Consider the following 25,356-nt stretch of genomic DNA (forward strand, 5'->3'; position numbering starts at 1 on the left):
GCCAAGGGGGATGACCAATAAAGGCCATAAATGTCATTTACAGTAATTAATGGAAGTGACAAAGAGGTACAAGGTAGCTGACAAAACAATGTACTCTGCGGTAGTGATAAAGATCAAGATTTCAGAATAATAATAATAACTAAATATCATATAGCCTGGCTACATAGTTTTTGGTCTGTAGAAATATTTGGACATGGCTGTCCTGAAGTAGACACTATAACAAGTTCCCCCTGTTCCGTAAAGCTTGGACCCCAAGCTTAAATAAATTGAGTTCATATTGATAGGAGTGAAGCTTTGTAAATACCAACAGTGCGAATCAGTACATAATCACGGTAAAGTGATTCTTGATGTCGTTGACATCCCGTGCAGCAAATATATCTATGCATCGACGGTAAGAGAGTGATCATCTTGTCAATTTGACACCAGAAAAATAATCATAAGATCATTGCAATGTACATTTCACATTCGGGTATTGGCTACTTAGGACAGTTTCAAGAAATATTTCAAAGTCTGAGCAGGATATTCAAATCTGAAGTCTGGCTTTGTGGTGAGGCTCAGTACCAAATAATGGTAATAATTAGCATCATGAAAGTATGCATTAAACATCTCAGCAAATATTTCACATTTAGAAAGTTGAAACCAGGAGTCATACTTTACCGCGCGACGCAGACGGTACTTGTGGGTACTGTTGCCCTTTTAATAATGATGGGTGCTCTTCCCGTGTCTGTGACGGAGCTTGCCCATAAAGTGTGGGTGCTATGCCCAATAAAAAAAAATAATACTCCTACAATGGGGGCTATTCCTGCATCGTTGACAGAGCTTGCCCATATATTGTGGGTGCTAAGCCCAATAAAGAAGTATTAATAAAAACCCTACTCTGACTTCAAAATTCTAAAATGCTGAATATTTCTTTGCTGTTAATGCCTTAATATTTACACATGATAAAAATGTTGTTATGCGTATCTGGAGAAAACAATATTCCTATTCTGACTTCATTCTGTATCTATATAAGTAATCAATGTTCACATGCTCGAAATACAATATGGTATAGACATAAGAAGGTAGTAATGTACTGATCTGTGATCAAACATACCTGGTTGCACTTAGCAACAATAATACATTGGATATCCTGCACTCAGTTCATTTACCTACACGCAGATAAGTAAGTCCTAATGAGCTGTCTTGTACACAATGTTCATGTTGAAGATGTTCATAAGGTGGCTTCTGGATGAATACACGATCTCCACGGGAGAGACGCACCTACTTTCTTGGTCTGTCATATCTTGCTGTTCCATCCTTAACTTGTGGGTTGTCCATTAGGTGGTTGCTGTATGATGCTCCATTCAAGATGGCAGTGTTCATTGACCATGTTTGCTTGCAATCTCTTCGTTTTGACGTAGAACTTGGGGAATCATCCTTGATACATGATGTTAATGGTAGGCAAATAGAGAGGTTTCAAGATCGGGAGTAAGCTAAAAAGTTACTCTATCCGGATTCTAACACCAGTTGTCAACGGGTGCCTGTAGACATCGGCTTGGTGTGTGAGATGAATGAATATTACGTTGGTGAGACGAAGGCATAGTTTAGTTCAAACTTCTTTAGTTGGTTTCACAAGACATGACAAAGAAGTATACATGAATGAGGTGAGCGGACTTCCAGCTCAACCCCAGGGCCCTTCCTGCGAGCGGCATAATCCTGCTCGCGGTCGTCCCTACAAAGACAGTCGAAATGCTGGTCTCCACACTCACATCTCACCTCTCATCTCTCACGTCTAGTATAGATTAGAGCATACATATATATACAGTTTTTAACAACAATGGACAAGCAACGATTCAACAATGGACATCTAGAGAAACAATAGTACTTCCTTCTACAGTTGTTGTGATGACAGACACAGCCAAGGGGGATGACCAATAAAGGCCATAAATGTCATTTACAGTAATTAATGGAAGTGACAAAGAGGAACAAGGTAGCTGACAAAACAATGTACTCTGCGGTAGTGAGAAAGATCAAGATTGCAGAATAATAATAATAATAACTAAATATCATATAGCCTGGCTACATAGTTTTTGGTCTGTAGAAATATTTGGACATGGCTGTCCTGAAGTAGACACTATAACAATACTACGCATATTTTTACTGCAACAAGAAATATTAAATTCATCCAGAAATAGTGATCCATCAATTAAATCGTTTAACGCTTTTGATATACTATTTATCCTTATACTAAATAGTGTGACAGGCAAAATACTGCCTTGTGGAACACCCTAATCCTGATCGGACAGGGTAGAACCCACGCGGACGCAGTTTGATATGAATTGAGGCAAACGGCCTCGCAATCCGAAGCAATGTAAAGGACCACTAAACTCTTTTTATCACTGCATATGAAAGACGTTTGGTTAGTCATAAACGAAACACCATTTTAAAAAGACAAACAAACGTTGTGGTTAATTAATACCAAGCGCTTAAAAGTTGCTAAAAATCCGTCTCCTTCTCTCTCGCCAGCAAACGAAACCGCAGACGGGTTACGTAACTCTGTCGCCAGAAACCTACAGTAACGTCATAGAAGGAACGATTTCCAGTTAAATGTATAGAAAATGTGTAGGAAGCTCGTCATTTTGCTGATTTCTCGACATCACCAAAGACATGCCGAATTGTTGTGTTGCCGTCAATTGTTCCTTGGGGTCGGGTGATGGTGTCACTATGCACAGATTTCCACCAGACTCCGTAGTTTGTGCTGAAATTGGTTGTGTGCGAAGTGAGCGTTGTGGAAGCCTGTGGTATATACTAAATCGGATGGTTCGCCCCCTGCCACGCTTCCAGGATAGAAAATGGAGTTCAAGTTTCACCGAGTTTATAAAATCAAGACTGCTTACTACATATTGCTGACCAAAAGGATTTTGCATGGATATAACGCTTTCTTCCTCGGAAACGAGGTTGTGGTCGAAGTGACAATATTATTGTAAGTAATCTTATATTGACCAATTATATTGACCGATTCCAAGAGTGAAATTGTTTTGTTATAAGCAATGTCATGTAAAATAATAATGTCCATCAATGCAATACATATTTTACTACCAGTAGAAAATAATTTCGATTTTGTAAGTCGGTGAAAACAAACTTAAATAGCATTCATCCTCAGACAGGACGCCTCCATTTTTGAAAATCGTGAAGTCACGGGCTAAGGTCCGTTAGAATTATTGAGATAATGATTTGTTCTCATCAAGTAAGAAAGTCAAAACTACTCTTTACTGGTAGTTAAATATGCATTTGAATCATGGCCAAAAGGATTTTGCATGACACAACTTTTATCATAAGGAGGTGGGGGTCGAAGTGACATTTATATTGCAAGCAATGTTATATTGACCTCCACCTCACTTCCAAGAGTGAAATTGTTATGTTATAAGCAATGTCATGTAAAATCCTATTGTCCATCAATAAAATACATATTTTACTACCAGTAGAAAGTAATTGTCCTTTTGTAAGTCGGTGAAAACAAACTTAAATAGCATTCATCCCAAGACAGGGCGCCACCATTTTTGAAAACCGTGAAGTCAAATCCATTTGAATTAATGAGATTATGTATGGTTTGTTCTCATCAAGTTAGAAAATCAAAACTACATAAATATATATTTGAATCATTACCAAAAGGAGTTTGCATGACACAACCTGTAACATAACCTAAGCGAGGTCGGGGTCGAAGTGAAAATACTGCGCGATAAATTTCTTCACTTGCTAAATTTACTTGGTTTGTAACGTTCACTCACCAGTATGTAGACACTTGTCAATATACGTCTTTATACTTGGTCTCATAATCCTAATTACTTTATATGCATACTTGTATGCATTTTGAAACTAAATAAAAAGAGGCTATCTGCGAATGTATAACAGGAATGTAATATCTAGACATTTCATAATTTTCCTACATGAATCATAATTCGCACGCACGCCCTAGTGTATGTCGTCTGCATCATTACACTTAAAGACGAAAACAATGATTCTGTTGAAAGCTACGACAACTTATTAAAAACAAAAATGCAAATATTAAAATTAAAGTTATAGGAACAATGTCAGGCTATGACCTTCTTCGAGGAATGTATCCATCAATATCCACAAAAACAAGTGATATATAATTCATCTGCAGATTTCCCAAGTCATGTGTCTTTTAACAGTCTAATATACGAAAACGTGATGTATCGTTTCAGGTTTTCACATTGCTGTATAGTTTCACTGGTTACCCAAGATAGCACATCTGGCAACTAATTGCATACTGGGCGTCATTCTTTTTAAAAAGTTATTTAATTAGCCAATAATGAGCAATCAATCAATGTATTTGCGGTTAATCCTTTGAAAGAAGGGTGTTGTTTTACATAGAGACAGACACGACAGAGTGTATTCAGTATAGATTAGTAAATGTACATACATAAACACTACCTTTTTGACAAACACCCCCATTTAAATCCCCATAAAAGTAATTAATCAATCAGTGTGTTATCGGTTAATCCTTTGATCAATCCAGACAAACAAATGCCAAATGGGGGCCTTTGTCGGGTAATCTAAGTGGCGTTAATTATACCTGTTATAAATTCATTAACTGAGCATCAAGTGAATAATGACAAATAACGTGTAGGTTTATACCACCTAACACGGATTACAGCCTAGCGACACCAAGTGATTTTGACAGAATCGTCTATGAAAACAAGGGTTGTAACTCGGAAACTAGGCAAAGCAGGAGACAAAACTAAGTCATAGTAGATTGTGAGAACATATAGCAATCATTTTTCTCAACAGCTTTCGCGATTTCAGGTTTGTACAAACCTGTAAACCAAATAGTTTAACCCCTGAAATGTAGATGAATACCGCACAGACCCTCATTTCTATTCCTACTATTAGGTTTCCTTTCTTGTTGTTTTTGATATTGTTGGAATTCAGGCACATAATTAGAAGGGAAGAATGTTTATCAAGAGTTTCACCCAGTTTATTCTGATTTATCACAAAGTAATTGATCTCCATGTTTTAGATGATGGCCACTAGATTTAGTACCTTTACATTTAATTTTCTGTAGACACTTTAGATATGGGCGTTGTTATTTTGGAGACAAATTTCTTCCAAGATTGGCATTTATTCATTTTAAAGGTCCGCCGCGCTTTACCATTTAAATCTTAAAATGATTTAAATTGTGCACCATAAGGTGGCGCCGGAAATACTTTTCTGCTGTTTTCCTTGCCCTCCCAAATTGGTTGCATTCATCGTTGAACCATGGCTTTCGACTGTGTGGAATTGCAGAGGATTTGGGTATACACTCACTTGCAATATTATATTGTTCATGAAAGAAATCCTTCATAGGATCAGGACTTTCTATAAATAGTTCAGGTTTAAGTCTGCCACAACACAGCGTTTGATACAAAGGCCAATTAGCCTTTCAGAAGTTACATCATATCAGATGGGTTCCCAGGTATTAGAATTGTAAGGAAATATTCACATCCACAGAGGTCATCGTGAAGTGACCGTTAAAATTCATTCAGTAGGTTCCAATCTGTCATTGATAAATCAAGTTCAGAATAAGTTCCTAGACATTGTTCCTAGAGCCGTCATTATATATGCATAAATCATTATCTGAACAGAACTCTTCCAATAATTTACAATAAAAGCGTTAGTAGTTGTACCGCCCTATAAGTGTGATGTGGCCATTTACGTGCCCCTCATAGTAATACAAGGTTTTGGTAATTTCATCATATAAAGACTGAAGGTCAGTCTTCTGAAAGATTGAAGGCGGAGAAAAATGTAAAGAGCATAAAGTATATGCAACTTGTGAAGTGAGCGGCACTGCAAATGTCTGAAGACTAAATATAAGGTCAAAGATCTATGAATAACGTTCTGTTTGACTAAGACTGAGTGAGTGAATTAATATTTAACGTCACATCGGCAATATCTCAGCCATATCGTGACATTAAAATGGAACATATGAGTAGTATAAAAACCTGTCGACGAAGGACAGTAAAACAACTAGAACATCACAGAAAAGAATGTAAAACTAGTAGCTGTGCCTAAAACAATTTATCTATGGAGAACAATACAATATAAAACTGGGCTATAGATTGATAACAACTGAAGGTAGATCACCATACTAGGGACCATGGGGACTTACAGTACCTTTGCTACCTGCATGGACCCTAGCTGGATTTACATCATCCCCTCAGCCGTTAGCAATTTCGGAAATCTAACCATACAATAAAAAAAACCACTTATACTACGATTAAAAACCTGGAAATTTAGAATTTACTTTGAATGTTTTTGGACTTATGTACTTATGACAATAATTTTACAATACTTCAACCCCCTTTGAGGGTACAGCCACCAACAATTCAAGTTACTAATTCAAACTACCAATCATTAAAATACACCTACTTACACAACATACTGCTCAAATTTCAACCCAAAAATCAATTTCTTTTTAAAAACCTATAATTAAATGAGAATTAACGCTGTTAAAAGATCCTTCATTGTTTTAACTGTAAAATATTTATCCCTTGTGATGGAGAATTCAACACAGTCAAGCAATATATGCTTGACCGTGACTCTGTCATCACCAGGGATACAAAACGGAGGATCCTCACCTTTCACCAGGTACGCATGAGTATATCTAGTGTGTCCAATACGACACCGTCGTAAAATAACCTCTTCAAATCTGGACTGACAACCCAATTGGGTATAACCAATGTAAGGTTTTATCTCAGCTGTAAAAATAGAACTGTGGCCTGGTAATCTAGAAGATATTGCTCTGGATCCAATGACAGTGGCACAAGACACTGCGCCATCGTCCTTGGACCCATCTGTAAATAAGGATTTATATTTGCTATATTTATGTTTTAATTGATTATATTCTTGTTTGTATTGTAATTCATTAGTTTCTGATTTTTTAAATGTAGTTAATGTTAGGTCCACTTGGGGCCTAACCAATTGCCAAGGAGGAGAAGAAAGAAGTCGGGAGGGAGCTATAGTTTCCAGCTCAATACTAGAAGCAGCAAGAAATGGCTTAATTCTGAGCCCAAGAGGCGGAAGACGGGAAGACGTTTTGTTATACAAATCCTCATAAAGAGGATTAAAGACACAATTAAGTGCAGGATTAGACTCATTAGAAGCTAATTTTGTAATGTACTGTAAAGATTTTATACGGCGTTGGTTGAGAGAAGGCTCATCAGCCTCGACGTATAGACTGTCGATAGGAGAAGTTCTAAAAGAACCGAAACAAAGTCTTAGGCCTTGGTGGTGCACAGGATCAAGTAGTTTTAGATTGCTTTGACAAGCTCCACCATATACGATGGAGCCGTAATCAAGTTTCGATCGCACGAGTGATCTATATAAATGAGGGAGGGTAGTCTGATCCCCTCCCCATTTTGAATTAGAAACAACTTTTAGTATATCGAGAGCCTTCAAGCATTTGGCTTTTAGTGATTTAATATGCGGCAAAAAGGTCAAATGTGAATCAAAACTAAATCCCAAGAACTTAACCTCCTTGACAACTTTGATAGGGGTGCCACTTAAACTTAGTTCTGGGTCTTTATGGGGTTTATATTTACGGCAGAAGTGTACACAATTGGTTTTTGATTTAGAAAATTTGAAGCCGTTTTCAAGACACCATTTATTTATTTTGTTTAAACACAGCTGCAGCTGCCGTTCAATAGTATGCATATTTTTTCCACGACAAGAAATATTAAAATCATCCACAAATAACGATCCATCAATTGAATCGTTTAAAACTTTAGATAAACTGTTGATCTTGATGCTAAAAAGAGTGACAGACAAAATACTGCCTTGTGGAACACCCTGATCCTGATTGTAATGATCAGACAGGGTAGAACCTACACGGACCTGGAACTGTCTCTTATTTAAAAGGTTGGCTATGAATTCAGGTAAACGACCTCGCAAACCGAAATCATATAAATCCCTTAAAATGCCATATTTCCAAGTTGTATCATATGCCTTCTCAAGATAAAAAAAGACAGATACAGCGTGCTGTTTATTGATCAGCGCGTTTTTAACAAATGATTCTAAACGCACTAAGTGATCGATAATACTTCTATTTTTGCGGAAACCACATTGTATATCTCTGATAAGGTTATTTGTTTCCAAGTACCAAACAAGTCGATTATTTATCATCACGGATGGATCTGTATGATCACGTCCAGGTTTAGGTATTGGTACTACTATGGCATCACGACATGAATGAAGAAATTTCCCGGAAGTCCAAATATCATCAAAAATTTATAACAGCGTCTCTAAACAGGATTCTGGTAAGTGCTTCAGGAGTTGATAATGTATGTTATCAGCTCCTGTACCAGTGTCATGAGCTTGATCAAGAGCAGTATGGAGCTCATAGAATAGAAAACGTTTCATTATAATCTTCCCTATTATCAGAATTGAAATGAATAGTTTTCTCTTCTTGTTGTTTTTAATATTCCTGAAATTTAGGTATATAATTAGAAGAGGAAGAATGTTTAGCGAGAGTTTCGCCTAGTTTATTCGCAATATCTGATTTATCAGTAAGTAATTGATCACCATGTTTAAGATGATGGACAGTAGACTTAGTACCTTTACCTTTGATTTTCTGAACCATGTTCCATACCTTGGACATGGGTGTCCGAGAATTTATTTTAGATACATAATTTTGCCAAGATTGGCGTTTGTTCTGTTTAAAAGTACGCCGTGCTTTAGCATTTAAAACTTTTAAATTTATTTAAATTATGCACCATAGGATGGCGACGGAAATAATGTTCTGCTTTTTTCCTTGCCTTCCTAGCTTGTTTCCATTCATCACTGAACCGTGGTTTTCGAATATGTGGAACTGCAGAGGACTTTGGTATACACTCATCAGCTGTGGAATTCAGTTCCTCAGAAAAAAACATGTAAGAGCATCAGGAACGTCAATAAAAAGTTCAGGTTTAAGTTTCTCCGCACACAGTGTTTCATATAAAGCCCAGTTAGCCTTTTTAAAATTCCGATGGCGTTACAGATTTTGGTATAGTAAGAAAATGATCACTTCCACAGAGGTCATCGTGGACTGACCAGTCAGATTCATTTAGTAGTTCTGAATTTGTGAGTGACAAGTCGAGCAGACAAGCAGAATAGGTCCCTGTACCAGGATGTAAATATGTGTTGGAACCATCAGAACAAAAGTCCTCCAACAATTTACGTTTAGCGTTTGTAGTTACACTACCCCAGAGTGGGTTGTGCCCATTTAAATCTCCCATTATAATACAGGGCTTCGGCAGTTGGTCATATAGAGCTGGAAGATCAGTTTTGGCAAACGTCGAAGACGGCGAAATATAAAGAGAGCATAGTGTAAACGCTACATGTAAAGTAATTCTCACTGCAACAGCCTGCATATTAGTAATAAGTGGAACAGGGCTTTGAATAACGTTTTGTTTGACTAGAATGGATGATCCTCCAGTGGCCCTATCAGCCGGAGGTGAAAAACAATGATATGCATTAAATTGACGAAGGTCAAATGTATCTTTATGTTTTAAATGTGTCTCTTTGAGACATATTGCTGAAGGTGTAAAATCTTGGACTAATAGCTGTAATTCATGTAAATTAGTCCTCGATCCTCTGCAGTTCCACTGTACAATATTATTGGAATAAACTATCTTTTGGGGGGGATTGATTGGGGATCTACCCCGCACTCTTTTGGAGGGCCGCAAGCTATGTGCCCTAGAATGGACGTTTACAGAAACGTCCATGTCTTCAAGAGACCCGTATTTATTGAACAACTGAATTTTGTTCTGTGACCCTTCAGGAGCTCTGCCACTTTGTTGTTTGGAAGCATCAGGCTTTGGCTTAGCTTTACTTTTAACTAACTATCAGCTGTCGATTGAGACTTTGAGTGTGACTGAGATGATGATTTGTGATCGGAAGAAGACTTTGAGGTACTAGGAAGTGATTCCTCAGTCTGTGATGATATAGCAGTGCACAAATGCTGTGGAGAGTCGCAATTTTTTCCAAGTCAAGGTAGTTTGGCAGCCTGTGTTTGATGTTGTTTTAGAACTAGACCCCGGTGATGTTTTTGCTACTGTAGCATAACTTTCTGAAAGTTCAGATCTCTTTGCCAGTTTTTTTGGCCTCAGAAAAGGAGATATTTTGTGTAAATATTATTTTATTGATGTCCTTTTGCTCTTTCCAAATTGGACACTGTTTAGAAAATGAAGAATGGTCGCCTGAGCAATTGGTGCATTTTTTATAATCACTGTCACAGTGAGCACACACAACAGACAATGTGCAAGTATTTACACCATGTCCATATTTCTGACATTTAAAACACCTTAGCGGGTTGGGGATGTAGGTATCAACTGGTATGTTACAGTAGCCTGCCTTCACTGATTTAGGAGCATTAGGACATAAACAAGAAAACAGATACGTGATGATTTCATTGTTTCTCCGAGTTGAAAAACGCTTGACGTAGAGTACACCTTGATCCTTCATTTCAGATCCTATATCAAGTTCCGACATATCATCAAACAATCGGTCTCGATCTCTAACGATACCTTTGCTTGAGTTCAATGTTTTGTGTGCAGAGACCGTGACCGGAATGCCCACGAAAGATTTGATGTTCAGCAAATTAGTTGCTTGTTGCTTTTTCCCGCACTCTACTAGCAGGGCACCTGAACATAAGCGTCTTATGTTCTTCACATCCCCTGTAATACCTTCAATACCCTTGGATACAGCAAAGGGGTTCAACTTCAAGGGTGTCTTGTCAGGAGTCTCAATTACAATGAAACGTGGCCAATACTCAATCGATGCTGTCTATGGTCAGTATGAACAGGGTCAGTATCAAGTGGACGTTTTGTTTTTCTTTTGTTGGGTTTTCATAAGCCATGGTTAGTTTAATTTGGTTGATCATCCGAGCTCCCCACCCACCCTGGAGTATCACAAGGACAATGCTAAAGTAAGCGGGCCTCCAGCTTACAGCACCAAGGATACTCGGATAGTAGCACTATTTGGAGAAAACACTATAAAATACAGATTATACATCACCAACAACTGAAGGTTGATCATCATACGAGGGACGATGGGGAGATTGACGAACCTCCAGTGGCTCTATCGCCAGGGGGTAAAAAATAATGATACGAGCTGTAATGACGTAAGTTAATTTTGTCTGTTTGCTTTAAATAAGTTTCTTGCAGACATATACCAGATGGTTGAAAGTCCTGGACCAATAATTCTAAATCATTAAATTTTCCCTAAATCCTCTACAATTCCATGGAATCAGTGTTTGTGAATGAAATCAGTGTCTTAGGGGCACCCGTGGCGAGCCACCTCCTCGTGGTGGGTGCTGGGTAACGCCAAGAGCTCGCCGACACCCCCGTTGTGGACCCGGAGGGATATTTGGTCCACCAACCCGTTTGCCGTGGGTTGCAACCCTGTGTCGGTGGAGGAAGGGATCCTGGTGGTTGAGGGCAATAGGTGCCTGCAACCGTGTACCTATTGCTCAACACACCACTTTGGCCCTGACTTCACCTAGACGGGAGGTAGAACTGGCCCGGTTCTACCAATCGGCTGGTCATGTCATGCCCTGTGCATGGTCAACATCAAATGTGGATTATGTATATCTTTGTATCTTTTCCACGAAATATTTTTGTGATACTCTCATGTTTGAAAATTGTTGCTATGCCTAGAGTCCCATGCCAGAAGGCGGTGGCTCATGGGCCAATCTGGCAATACTGACCTCCGGGTTCTATGTGTCTTCAGATAATAGCCATGGGCGGAACCAGCCTGACTTTTATTCTGTTTGACAATTTTAGCTACCTGTGTCTGTACTGCTAGAGTATAACAACCCTGTAACCCTGGTGGTTTGGAGTCAGTTTCCACTTCGACACCGTCCTTGTTGACACTCCATGGTGGGTGGGGAGCAGGGTTGTCGAATATCCTTTCTTCATTATGGCTACCCCCACTCTAACTGGTTCTCGATCAAAATAAAAAAGGCGACATGTTGAAACAGATGGTTTATCATCTTCTGATGATGACTCTACTGCAGTCAGTAGTGAATCCTGGCCGCGCTTTTTAGTTGTGGACGGAATTGATGGACAACCCTTGAAGCTTAACCCCTTTGTCATATCAAAAGCCATTGCTGGAAAATGTGGTGAAGTGAGAAATGTAACACGTCTCAGGACAGGTTCTCTGTTAGTTGAATGTGCAAAGACACAGCAATCTGTTAATTTGCTCGCAGCCCGTCAGTTTGTGAATACTGGGATTACTGTTTCCGTTCATAAACTCTTAATTCGTGCAGAGGCATCATACGTGATCGGGCAAAATGTCTTGCTGACATGTCAGAAGGCGAAATTGCTTCTGAACTGAAGTCCCAAGGTGTCACCTCTGTCAAGAGATTCTCTAGGAAACTAGGTGATGATATCATTGGGACGAATACATACCTGTTTACTTTCTGTCTCACGTCCTTACCAAAATCAATAAAAGCTGGTTATTTTAACATTGAAGTGGAAGTGTATATTCCCAATCAGCTTCGATGTTTCAAATGTCAACAGTTTGGACATGGAGCTAAGTCATGTCACAGCTCCCCAGTTTGCTCCCGTTGTAGTGGGAAACATGAAAATGTCAACTGCGCAAATCAAATAAAATGTGCGAACTGCAATGGTAACCATATGTCATTTTCCAAATCATGTCCAGCATATGAAAGACAAGCACAAATTTTGAAATTGAAGCACACCAACAATATATCCTTCAATGAAGCAAAGAAACTTTTACCAGTTACAAGTCACATGTCGTCTGCAAATACGTACGCAGTAGCTGTTTCTACTCCTTGTACAAAGGTTGATCAGGGCTGTCAAACTGCGATCACCTGGGTCTCAGATGACCAAACTGTTTTGTACAGTGTTTCTGGTGCCAGAAATGGTGCTGCCACTCAAACAGAGACTGAAGCTGACCATATGCTTCCAGCAATGTCTCCCACACCAATAACCACCACTACATCGCCAGCACCTGAAGTTCTTTCAGACCCCGAAGTACAGCCAGCATCGGTAAACAAACCTAAACGTCTTACGAACAAACAACAGAAACAACTCAAAAAGAAAGAAACTAGGGCACTTAAGCACATAGAAGTGTCTCTTCCTTTAACTGTTCCTATAGAGGTTCACAACACTTTTGAACCTCTGGACATGGAGGTCACGCCATCGCTATCAGATCAGCGAAGACATTCTCCACGTGCTCGATCTCCAATTGAACCACCATGACTTCTTCCACTACTTTATTTCAATGGAATTGTAGAGGACTTCGTAATAATTTTAATGATCTTCAGCTATTAATACAAGATCTAAAACCATCAGCCTTTTGCTTACAGGAAACTTTCCTTAAAGCTACAGATAATTTTGACTTGAGATCATATACTTCTTACCATCACTTTTCCCCTCCAGGTTATAAAGCTACTGGGGGATCTTCTGTTATGGTGAGGCAGGGTGTTATTCACAGTCCTGTTCCTCTTAATACCCCTCTCCAGGCTGTCGCTGTACGCGTAACCGTGAATATTGTTTTTACTCTTTGTTCTTTGTATATTCCACCTTCGTTTTGTCTCCAACAGGTTGACCTTCAAGCATTGTATGACCAGCTACCGAAGCCCTGTGTCATCCTGGGAGATTTAAATGGTCATAACCCTCTTTGGGGTAGTACTAACATCAATACAAACGGTAAATTCTTAGAGGAGTTTTTCTCAAACAATGATTTATGTATTTTTAATGATGGTTCTTACACTTATCTTCATCCTGGAACTGGCAGTTACTCTTGTCTGGACTTGTCAATAGTGGATTCCAATTTACTGGGTGAATTCGAGTGGTTGGTTCACGATGACCTGTGCGGAAGTGACCATTTTCCTACTGTTCTCACAGCTGTGTGTCCATCTGATGTTCCTCCATCATCCAGATGGAATTTCACTAAGGCTGACTGGAATTTGTATGCAACTCTTTGTACTTATAAACTAACACCTGACGCTTTTACAGATGTTGCCGATCCTATAGAATCTTTCTCTGCTGAACTTCTCAAAATAGCTGAAGATTGTATTCCAAAGTCCTCTCCAAATTCTCACATACGTAAACCATGGTTTACAACTGATTGCAAACAAGCTAGGAAAGCACGGAAGAAGGCTGAACATTATTTCCGTCGCCATCCCATGGTCCATAACTTAAATAAATATAAAATACTAAATGCTAAAGCCCGGCGTATTTTTAAACAAAATGGCAAAATTATGTGTCAAGGATAACTTCACGAAAGCCAATGTCAAAGGTTTGGAACATGATCCAGAAAATAAAAGGTAAGGGGACCAAAACAAGCATCCACCATCTACAATCTGGAGATCAGTTGTTCACTGATCGATCCGATATCGCAAATAAACTGGGTGAAACGCTTGCCAAACATTCTTCCTCGTCTAATTATGTTCCAAAATTTCAAAAATACCAAGAACAACAGGAGAAGAAACCCATCAATTTTCTGCGTTTTAGCTGCGTTTGCAAAACCATGGAACGCATGGTCAATAACAGATTGATATGGCCGAAAGTATAAACCTCATAAAGACCCCGAACTATATCTAGATAACACACCTATTACAGTTGTTAAAGAAGCAAAATTCTTGGGCATAATTTTGAATGAACATTTAACATTTCGACCACATATTAAATATTTAAAAAATAAATGCCTGAAGGCCCTCGATTTGCTGAAGGTTGTATCTAATACAAAGTGGGGTGCAGACCAGAAAACCCTCCTCCAACTATACCGAGCTCTTATACGATCCAAACTTGATTACGGCTCCGTTGTGTATGCCTGCAAAAGCAACGTGAAACTTTTAGATTCTATTCATCACCACGGTCTAAGACTTTGTCTTGGATCCTTTCGAACTTCTCCCCTTGACAGTCTTTATGTTGAAACCGATGAGCCTTCTTTGAACCATCGACGTATTAAGCTTTCTTTGCAGTATGTTACAAAACTGTTTTCTAATGAATCCAACCCTGCATACAACTGCGTTTTTAATCCTCTCTACGAGGATTTGTATGGGAAAAAAACTTCTCTTATTCCGCCTCTTGGAATACGAATTAAACCTTTCCTTTCTGCTGCTGGCATTAAGCTACAAAATATAGCTCCTTCACGTCTCCTTTCGTCTCCTCCTTGGCAATTGGTTAGGCCAGAGGTTGACCTCACCCTGACAATGTTTAAGAAATCCGAAACAAATGAATTACAATACAAACAAGGATATAATCAGTTAAAAACTAAATATGGCAATTACAAATCCTTGTTCACAGACGGGTACAAGGACGGTGGCGCTGTGGCCTGTGCCACTGTTATTGGTTCGACAACAATATCGTCTAGAATACCGGACAATGCCTCTATTTTCACAGCTGAAGCAAATGCCATATTAACGGCTCTTAAACATATTGAAAGACACCCTAAACATAAACAGTATATAATTTATTCAGACTCTCTTTCTTGCCTTCAGGCTATTAAAAACTTATCGTGTAAACATCCACTTTTAATAGAAATTATTGAAATATATAATGTTCTTGCTACTGGCCAATACGACATCGTCCTCTGCTGGTTACCTAGCCACGTAGGCATTTCTGGTAACACAATGGCCGATTTTGCTGCCAAGGCAGCACTCAACAAATCTGTGACACTACTTCTTGTTCCTTACCCGGATTACAAAGCTAGCATTGGAACTTACATCCGTGATCTGATGCAGAAGAGGTGGGACACCCAAGTAGGTATCAATACATTACATGAAATAAAACCCTACATTGGTTACACCTACTGCTTGACTGTGTTGAATTCTCCATCACAAGGGAGAAATATTTTACTGTTAAAATAGTTAAAGATCTTTTTAACACAGTTAGTTCTCATTTAATTATTGCATTTTTAAAGGAAATTGATTTATTAGTTGAATTCTGAACAATATGTTCTGTAGATAGATGTATTTTAATGTTTGGTAGCTAGACTAGGAAGTTGAGCTGTTTGTGGCTGTACCCTCGAAGGGGGTTGAAGTATTGTAAAATTATTGTCCTCCTGAGAGGGTACGTAAGTCCCACATCGTTCAAAGCCAGTGTAAACGTACCAGGATTTTTAAATGTAGTATTCTTGTTCTTTTAATTTTGGTTAACATTTCCTACAATCGCCATCAGCTGAAGGGATGATGTCAATCCAACTAGGGTCCACGCAGGTAGCAAAGGTACTGTAAGTCCCCTTGGTCTCTAGTATGGTGATCTACCTTCCGTTGTTGGCGATCTATAGCCTATTTTTATATTGTGTTATCCCCTATCGCTAAATATTTTAGAATTCAGTTCTAGTTTTACTTGTGTATCTGTGATATTCTAGTCATTTTACTGTCCTTTGTTGACAGGATTATATAATCAATCTTTCATTATTGTTACTCTATATGTTGTTTTAGTCACGATGTGGCTTAAATATTGCCAAAGTGATTTTAAATTTTAACTCACTCACTCACTCAGTGTCTTAGGCGGCCTGACTGACCCATTGCTGTCAGGCAACATTCTAACAGTTCTGTGATGGATGCTTTCTGAGACATCCATCTCTCCAAGTGATCAAACATGTTACATACTTTCATTGGGTCATCTGATCATTTAGACTGTTTACCCGGTAGATTAGAACGAGAAAATGAATCTGTTATATACCTTGTTTTATCAGTTTGTCCTTTTCCAGATTGCAGTTTTGATAGCTGTGAAGATGTTTTGGTTGTCCTGGAAGGCATTTTAGTTGTCACAGAAGATGAAGAGTCAGATTTCTGTGTCCCTGGATTCAGATGCCATAATTGGCTGAGGAGTGCAGAAGTCACCCAAGTCATCTGTCTGACACTGAATTGATGCAGTCGATGTTGAGAGTGTGCGTGTTTTGTCACAGATGCATATACCTCAGACTGCCGATAATTTGGCACAAGTTTCTTTGCTTCAGATAAGTGATGCTTCTTGTGCATTTGAGTTTGTTGATTTCCATTTCCTTTAGCCAAATTTAGCCAAATTTTAAAATAACAAATATACTACGTTTAAAACCTTGGTACGTGAAAATTTTACTTTGAAAGTTCTGGGACTTACGTACCTTCTCAGGGGGACAATAATTTTACAATACTTTAACCCCTTTGAAGGCACAGCCACTAAGGATCTCAGTTTGCCAATTTACACTACCAGTAATAAAATAACATTTATCTATTTACAAAACATATTGTTCAAAATTTATCCAACAATTCTATTTCTTTTAAGAAACCAATTATTAGATGATGATTTACTTTATTAAAAAGATTCTTAATTGTTTTGGCACTGAAATAGTTATCCCTTGTGATAGAAAAATCAACGCAGTCAAGCAAGACGTGCTTGACCGTGATTCTCTCATCACAAGGGATACAAAACGGAGGATCTTCGCCTTTTAACAAATACTCATGAGTGTATCTTGTATGACCAATGCGACATCGTCGCATAATGACCTCTTCGAATCTGGACAGGCAACCCAAGTAAGTATAACCGATAGTTGGCTTGATTTGGTGTAATTTATTGATACCTACTTGAGTATCCCACCTCTTTTGCATAAGATGACGGATATAAGATCTAATAACAGCTTTATAGTCAGAGTATGGAATTAAAAGTGGTGTTACAGATTTTTTCAGCGCTGCCTTAGCAGCAAGATCAGCCATCGCGTTACCAGAGATTCCAACATGGCTGGGTAACCAACAGAGGACGATGTCACATTGGCCAGTATCAAGAGCATTATACAATTCAATAATGTCTAATAAAAGTGGATGCTTGCAAGACAGATTCTTAATAGCCTGAAGGCACGAAAGAGCGTCAGAAAAGATTATGTATCGTTTACATTTGGGGTGTCTATCAATGTACTTAAGAGCCGTCAGTATTGCGTTTGCTTCTGCAATAAAAACTAGAGCTATTATCTGGTAAGCGAGAAGATATTGTTATGGATTCAATGACAGTGGCACAAGCTACGGTGCCACCATCCTTGGATCCATCTGTAAATAAGGATCTGTATGTATTATATTTACTTTTTAGCTGATTAAATTCTTGTTTATATTGTAATTCATTAGTTCCTGATTTTTTTAATGCTATCAGTGTCAGGTCAACTTGTGGCCTAACAAATTGCCAAGGAGGAGAAGAAAGCAGGCGGAAAGGGGCTATATTATCTAGTCGAATGCCTGCAGCAGAAAGGAAAGGTTTGACTCTTATGCCAAGAGGCGGAACAAGAGAAGGTTTCTTGGTGTACAAATCTGCATAGAGAGGAGTAAAAACACATTTATATGCAGGATTTCATTCGTTAGCGTAGAGTTTTGTAACATATTGTAAAGCTAATTTTACACGCCGATGGGAAAGAGATGGCTCATCGGCTTCAACATAGAGACTGTCAACAGGAGAAGTTCTGAAAGACCCAAGACAAAGTCTCAGACCTTGGTGGTGGACAGAATCCAATAGTTTTAGATTGCTTTTGCAGGCTCCACCATATACGATGGAGCCATAATCAAGTTTGGATCTGATGAGTGATTGATACAGATGTAGCAGGGTAGCTTGATCTCCTCCCCACTTTGAACCAGACACGACTTTCAACAAGTCAAGCGCCTTCAGGCATTTATGCTTCAGGTATTTAATATGTGGTAAGAAAGTCAGATGGGAGTCAAAAATAAGTCCCAAGAATTTGGCCTCCTTTACAACCTTGATGGGAGTGCCATTTAAAAATAGTTCTGGGTCTTTGTGTGGTTTATATTTCCTACAGAAATGTATAGAATTTGTTTTGGAATTAGAAAATTTAAAACCGTTTTCAAGACACCATTTATGGATTTTATTGAGACATAATTGTAGCCTAACTGGAGGAAGAATGAGAGCCAGTTTACCACCCGTCTAGGTGAAGTCAGGGCCAAAGTGGTGAGTTAGGCAACAGAAACACGGTTACAGGCTGCTATTGCCCCCAAGCACCCAGATCCCTCCCTCCACCGACACATGGCGGCAACTCACAGCTAACGGGTTGGTAGACCAAACATTCCCTGGGTTGAGGGTGGCGAGCGCATAGCGTTACCCAGCACCCATCACGAGAAGGTGGGTCGCTACGGGTGCCCCCAGTGTAAATTGAACCAGCTTCAGAAAACTGACGTGGACGTTGCCTTTAAGTGAACTTATCCCTTTTTTCCGCACTGACCTCCCATACTTTAACATGCTTTAACACAGGTGAAATGACCTTTGAAATCCTTTTTGTTAAATAATCGAAACTGATACTCTGACATATCATTCACAAACCCAGAGAGAAAAAAATACTGAAAATAATTTACTTCTCTGTTTGTATTTCGCTGCCATTTAACACGGAGTTAGAGCCAACTCTGTTTTGTTATACGTCCTACCCATCGAATCAATAGGCTTCCCTTTAAACAGATTTTGTCTTTTCTCCCCCATGAAATTGAGTCTGATTGTTCACTGGCGTTAATGCATCACTCAAAACCCGAGAGAATACATATTTGTGCGATACTTGAGCCATTGTTTGCAGTCTGATGCCATGTTATCAGTATAAATACTTACGAAAGCAAATTATTGTATACCCCCTACTCACTGAATCAATGTCGTTTTAACAGACACTATGCAATCATGAAATTATTCAGAGTAAACGCTTATAGTCATGCATAAAAATGGCCCATCCATCAGGTTGCTCTCTGTATCACGATGGTTAGGTCTTATTTAGACATTGTGTAATGTTATATTGATCTACAATCTAACTTACATGTATATAACGTTTACCTCGGTAACTACTCATCATTCAACGGAAACCACGCACTAAGGATGGCTTGGACTCTATTCACACATGTCTTCAGCATTGGTATTTTTACTATTCTTCTAGTTCATATTCAAGGAAACAGATTAGATGGTCAAGCGAGACTTTTACAACACTTGCTCAATAACAGCAAACCACAACTGTTCCCAAGCGATGAAATACTCTACATTAGTATTTTCTTTAGTCAATCACAAATAATTGAACACGATGAACAGCGACAATCCATCACCACAAGTGGATGGTTCAGACTGGAGTGGGTTGACGAAGCCTTGATGTGGAACATCTCAGTCTTTGACAACATAAAGAACATAACCCTGACAAGCGATAAAATATGGACACCTGATGTACTACTTGTGAATTCTCTTGCTGAAAGGACACTTTTCAATCATCAAACTGTACCTGTGTCTGTGGAACACACAGGATTAGTCACGTGGTACCACTGTGATCTCTTCCAGAGCCATTGCGATTTTGATGTTTTACATTTTCCGTTTGATACTCAAACCTGCAGTCTTGTTCTGTCAACATGGGCCACACAATCGGATAGTATGCACTTGACGCCAGGTGCACGGAAATTCAATGAAAATCTTGCTTTCGAGAATGGATTATGGCAGTTAGAGGACATTTCAACTTTTGCCTACGACACAGTTTACCCATATCTCACTGTAACCCTGACAATTAAACGCCAACCATCATACTATGTTTTCAACATAATCATCCCCATTGTATTACTATCCATTCTCAGCTCCCTGGTGTTTGCTCTGCCAGCAGAGTACGGAGACAAAGTAAGTCTTTCCATGACCGTTCTTCTCTCCTTCGGGGTCTTTCTCACTCAGATAACAAACAACATGCCCAAGACATCCCGTCAGACGTCCTACCTCACCATCTACCTCACCATCCTCCTCACCCTAAGCTCCATCCACGTGGTAATGTCGGTTGTGATCCTCAGAATGCACAGGCGACAAGGAGTGGTCCCGTTAGTCTTACAGAAACTGGTCATTTGTTGGAAGTGTTGTCATTCAAATAAGAAACTGGATCTTGATGTACACGAAAACCACATCGATGACATGAATACAAAGAAGTGCACAGATGGTCCAACCTGGAAGGATGTAGCTGCCATGCTGGATGCACTGTGTCTGAGAGTATTCTTCATCATCAACATCACATGTGGCGCCATCTTCTTCGCCATCCTTACAATGTAAAGTTGACCGTTCTGAGGTGAGGAGAAATGAGTTGAACATCCTATTTAAGCATATTTCGCTCGCATGACAAGGTGCATGCGTGTGAATGTGTGGCAGCTTGCACTAACTCAGAATTAGACTGGTTTTATAGTGCCAGCTCACTGACATACCATGCCACAGTTATGCATGAATATCCAACTCTGACACAATATACTGACTCCAAGCCACTAAGTCAGATAGACCTGCGAAGTCAGTGATTATGAAAACACGTGGAACGTGAAACTAAACATAAACGAATGGTTTTCTTTTTTTTTCAAAAATGCATTTGTATATGTGTTTGTCGTTGGATCCAGGGTTTTCTCATGGGTCGATTTTAACTGTACAAAATGCATTCCTGTCTATATCGGGAATTTGAAAATAGTGGATAATGTATATCAGTACTTCTCTATAGTGGCATTCATATATGTGTGTTATTATCTTCTGCAAGAACAAAATATCTGAACCTGCATTACTACTGTGTAGCTGGCCAGCAAGTGCATGTGAGATCGGTCTGTAGTTGCTTGGTATGTGCGTGAGTCCCTTCTTGTAGACTGGACTCTTCTGTTATGGCAGGCAGATCGTTCGGGGATGCTGCGCTATCTTAGAGATGTTTCATTAGGTAACGACAGATTACACGTTCCAGTAGTTTACAGCAGGCACATGTGAGATTGGTCTGTAGCTGCTTGGTATGTGTGTGGGTCCCTTCTTGAAGACGCTTGAGATTATTGAATTCAGCCATTCCTTGGGGAGTACTCCTTGGCTGACGGATACTTAGAAACTTTGTTGAGGCCTGGTGAGACGTTATTGGCACATTTCTATAAAGTGGTATTCGGAATAGGATCTGGGCCACGGGCTGTCTTAATACCTGGCCAGTAGCTTTACTCTTGCTATCACTCACTTGGCTTCCCTTAATTTTGAGAGGTGATACACCGATATTGTCAAGTTGTCTTTGATTAGGCGTCAAAAACGGTTTACTGTTGTTTGATTTCATCCCCTCCTCGATGACATTACTGCTGTATGTCCATTCTGCTTTTCTTAGAGTTCATTTCCATTCCCGGTAGTTGTTCCGGCTCTTGGTGCGCCTTGCCCTCTTGTATGGCTGATGTAGTTTTGGGTTTTTTTGTCTTCTGATATATATATATATATTTTTTGTTCTTTGTTTTTTGTTTTCTCAGCATTGTCTTTATATTTCTGTTCACCCATATAATGATAATCGGGATGGTACATTTTGTCTGTGCTGGACGTTATTCTTTCTTTAAAGTATTTCCATGTGTCGTCAGTAGTTTATTCTGCTGTGTAGTCATTTCGATGATATCGTTGGAGATTGTGTTGCAGTTATCTTTAAGCTGGTCCCAGTTTGCTTGTGAGAACTTGGGATCGACGTGGATGATCTCACCAATGATGGATTGGACACAAATAAGGAGTCAAGGAGATTATCTTCAGGTGTTGGACAGTCGTGAATTTGAGTAAGTCTCTCGGGGCTTGTTTTACCGTTCTGTCTGGCGCACTCGGGTGAACTGTAAAGCTGTTCCAGTTTATGGTAGGTCATTTGAAGTCCCTTGTTAAGATGGTCTGTTTAGAGTTTGCTGTGACGTTTAGTTTCTCAAGGGATTTCACTAATTATTGGATGTCTTTCAAGCTTCTATGTGGCATGGAGAAGTTTCCAGCATATAGTTGTTTATTTCTGCAGATGTTTATCTTTACCCCTTCTGTCTCGAAGTCGACGATGACGTCTTTCTCTCCTGTTGATGATGTTGTATCTTTTAATAGTGTGAAGAAATAACCAACAAATGTACTTCAGTCTTTACGGTATACAGTATAACCTTGTAAATATACGTTGTACATATGGTAACGTATATTTGAGTTTAATATGTGAAAGGAATTACGTTTGTAGTACACAGATAGTATAAAGTATTCAGTGTTAAGATATTTTAAGTTTTTTTAAAGTATGTACACACATAAATGTTACAGGATGTATACGACTTGATGGTCTGTTAGCATTTTGTGCTCTTTGCTTGAAATAAAGCTGCTTATTAAGTCCGTTGATGTTTTCTTGTTTCATTGAAAACAATGATTATGTTAGAGAGGGGAATGACGGTATTCATCTGTATCCAGGTGCTTTAGAGTTGGTGTTATTTGCTAATGATAGTTTACTGGAAGCATTGCTATGAAACAAACCCGTTCCATATTTAGCTTTCAGGCAAAAAATCCAAAGATCGTGTTGAACTGTATTCAAAGTAAATTTTTGGTGTCAAAATACATTGTATCCTGCAGTACGACTCACAGCTATAGATCGTATGAATCAAGAGAAACCAGAAAATGTATAATGAAATTACTGTTTATATATATATATATATATATATATATATATATATATATATATATATATATATATATATATATATATATATATATATATATATATATATATATATATATATATCTGAACCAGTGTTCGAAATAACTGCCTAGCAAAATGCCTACATTTGCTCGAGCCTGTCAAAAGTTAGTGAAGACAGTCCGCTTGGCTTGTGATAATTTAGGAGCTGATCATATTCTCTGAATCCTGACTTGTTAATTTTAGCATTAAAAACATAAACAAATAGTTAGACAAATAACTGTCTAAATCATTGGTCAATTCTCAGTAAGGGAGTGAGTTAAAATTTAACGTCACATCGGCAATATCTCAGTCATATCGTGACGAGAACATTTAAATGAAATATATACATGTTGTAAAATCTGTCAACAAAGGACAGTAAAACAGCTAGAATATCACAAGTTCAATTAAAACTAGCATGGAAAGTTAAAACTAATATCACTATTTAGACAATACAATATAAAAACAGACTATAGATCGCCAACAACAGAGGGTAGATCACCACACTAGGGACCATGGGGACTTACAATACCTTAGCTACCTACATGGACCCTAGTTGGATTTATACCATCCCTTCAGCTACTAGCGATTGTACGAAATGTTAGCCAAAATTAAAATAACATGAATACTACGATTGAAAACCTGGTAGATTTACATTTACTGTGAATGTTTTTGTCTCTCAGGAGGACAATAATTTTACAATACTTCAACCCTTTTTGAGGGTTCAGCCCCCAACAATTCAAGTTACTAAACCAAACTACTAATCATTAAAAACATCTATTTACAGAACATACTATTCAGAATTCAACCAAAAACCAATTTCTTTTAAAAAACCTATAATTAAATGAGAATTAACGCTGTTAAAACGATCCTTCACTGTTTTAACTGTAAAATATTTATCCCTTGTGATGGAGAATTCAACACAGTCAAGCAATATATGCTTGACCGTGACTCTGTCATCACCAGGGATACAAAATGGAGGATCCTCACCTTTTACAAGGTATCCATGAGTATATCTAGTATGGCCAATGCGACATTGTCGTAAAATAACCTCTTCAAATCTGGACTGACAACCCAAGTAGGTGTAACCAATATACGGTTTTATTTCATGTAATTTATTTATACTTACTTGGGTGTCCCACTTCTTTTGCATCAGATCACGTATATAAGTTCTAATGCTCGCTTTGTAATCAGGGTATGGAATAAGAAGTGGTGTCACAGATTTGTTGAGTGCTGCCTTGGCAGCAAGATCGGTCATTGTGTTACCTGAAATGCCTACATGGTTGGGTAACCAACAGAAGACAATGTCGTATTGGTCAGTATCAAGATTATTATACAATTCAATAATTTCAATTAAAAGTGGACGTTTACATGATACATTTTAATCGCCTGAAGACAAGAAAAAGAGTCTGAATAGATTATATATTGTTTACGTTTAGGATGTCTTTGAATATATTTAAGAGCTGTTAATATGGCGTTAGCTTCTGCTGTAGAAATAGAACTATTATCTGGTAATCTAGAAGATATTGTTCTGGATCCAATGACGGTGGCACAAGTCACTGCGCCACCGTCCTTGGACCCATATGTAAATAAGGATTTATAATTGCTATATTTATGTTTCAATTGATTATATTCTTGCTTATACTGTAATGCATTCGTTTCTGATTTTTTAATGTAATTAATGGTAGGTCAACGTGTGGCCTAACCATCTGCCAAGGAGGAGAAGAAAGAAGACGGGAGGGAGATATGTTTTCCAGCTGAATGCCGGCTGAAGAAAGAAAGGGTTTAATTCTGTGCCCTAGAGGTGGAACAAGAGAAATAATCCTGATAAATGGGATTGAACACACAGTTATATTCAGGGTTAGATTCATTAGAGTGTAATTTAGTAATATACTGTAAGCATAATTTAATACGACGTTGTGTAAGAGATGGTTCATTGGCCTCAACGTA

The 25,356-nt window shown here is 38.6% G+C and overlaps 2 protein-coding genes across 2 annotated transcripts in view; one reads left to right on the forward strand and one right to left on the reverse strand.

Moving 5' to 3' along the window:
• The window catches only part of LOC137285088 (zinc finger protein ubi-d4-like), a 283,874-nt gene that overhangs the window by 104,675 nt on the left and 153,843 nt on the right, over window positions 1-25,356 (reverse strand). The window lies entirely within an intron of this gene.
• On the forward strand, window positions 19,821-21,011 carry LOC137283982 (neuronal acetylcholine receptor subunit alpha-7-like). Its single transcript, XM_067815649.1, has one exon. The coding sequence runs from the start codon at window positions 19,821-19,823 to the stop codon at window positions 21,009-21,011; it is 1,191 nt and encodes a 396-aa protein (XP_067671750.1).

Source organism: Haliotis asinina, chromosome 5, assembly GCF_037392515.1.
Source record: "Haliotis asinina isolate JCU_RB_2024 chromosome 5, JCU_Hal_asi_v2, whole genome shotgun sequence".
In the NCBI taxonomy this organism is placed as follows: domain Eukaryota; kingdom Metazoa; phylum Mollusca; class Gastropoda; order Lepetellida; family Haliotidae; genus Haliotis; species Haliotis asinina.

Excerpts from the sequence above, each read along its gene's own strand:
- LOC137283982 (XM_067815649.1), top strand. The coding sequence starts at position 19,821 with ATGGCTTGGACTCTATTCACACATGTCTTCAGCATTGGTATTTTTACT.